The sequence below is a fragment of the Alligator sinensis genome, unplaced genomic scaffold, assembly GCF_000455745.1.
Source record: "Alligator sinensis unplaced genomic scaffold, ASM45574v1 scaffold707_1, whole genome shotgun sequence".
In the NCBI taxonomy this organism is placed as follows: Eukaryota; Metazoa; Chordata; order Crocodylia; family Alligatoridae; genus Alligator; species Alligator sinensis.
Window position 1 is genome coordinate 557,424 of NW_005842065.1, and position 302 is coordinate 557,725.

A 302-nucleotide genomic window follows, 5' to 3' on the forward strand; every position below is an offset into this window, starting at 1 on the left:
CCCCAGGCTCTTCATGGTTCATGTCTGGGATCCCCTGCCCCTCTCACACCCTCAAAAGGGCAGAGTCTCCCCCTCCTCCCCACTCATGCCTCAGCCCTGCTCCCTTGTGCCAGAGCATGCCCTGAGGCCTGTGCTTTGCATGTGCCCCCAGCTCACGGCCTGTATCCTGGCCTCCTCCGGGATGCTGTACCCCATGTCCTGGCAGCACATCTTCATCCCCACCCTCCCCCCCCACTTGCTCGACTACTGCTGGTGAGAGGGGAGTCCCGCAGGGGGCGCTGGGCTGGGGGGGCCAGGGGGAT

General features: G+C 65.6%; 1 protein-coding gene across 1 annotated transcript in view; it reads left to right on the top strand.

Moving 5' to 3' along the window:
* LOC102384342 (DENN domain-containing protein 1C) overlaps window positions 1-302 on the top strand; it is a 13,884-nt gene that overhangs the window by 5,992 nt on the left and 7,590 nt on the right. Inside the window, exon 10 of the mRNA XM_014519818.1 lies at window positions 152-252. Within this exon, the coding sequence (XP_014375304.1) occupies window positions 152-252 (101 nt within the window). The remainder of the gene's footprint in view (window positions 1-151; window positions 253-302) is intronic.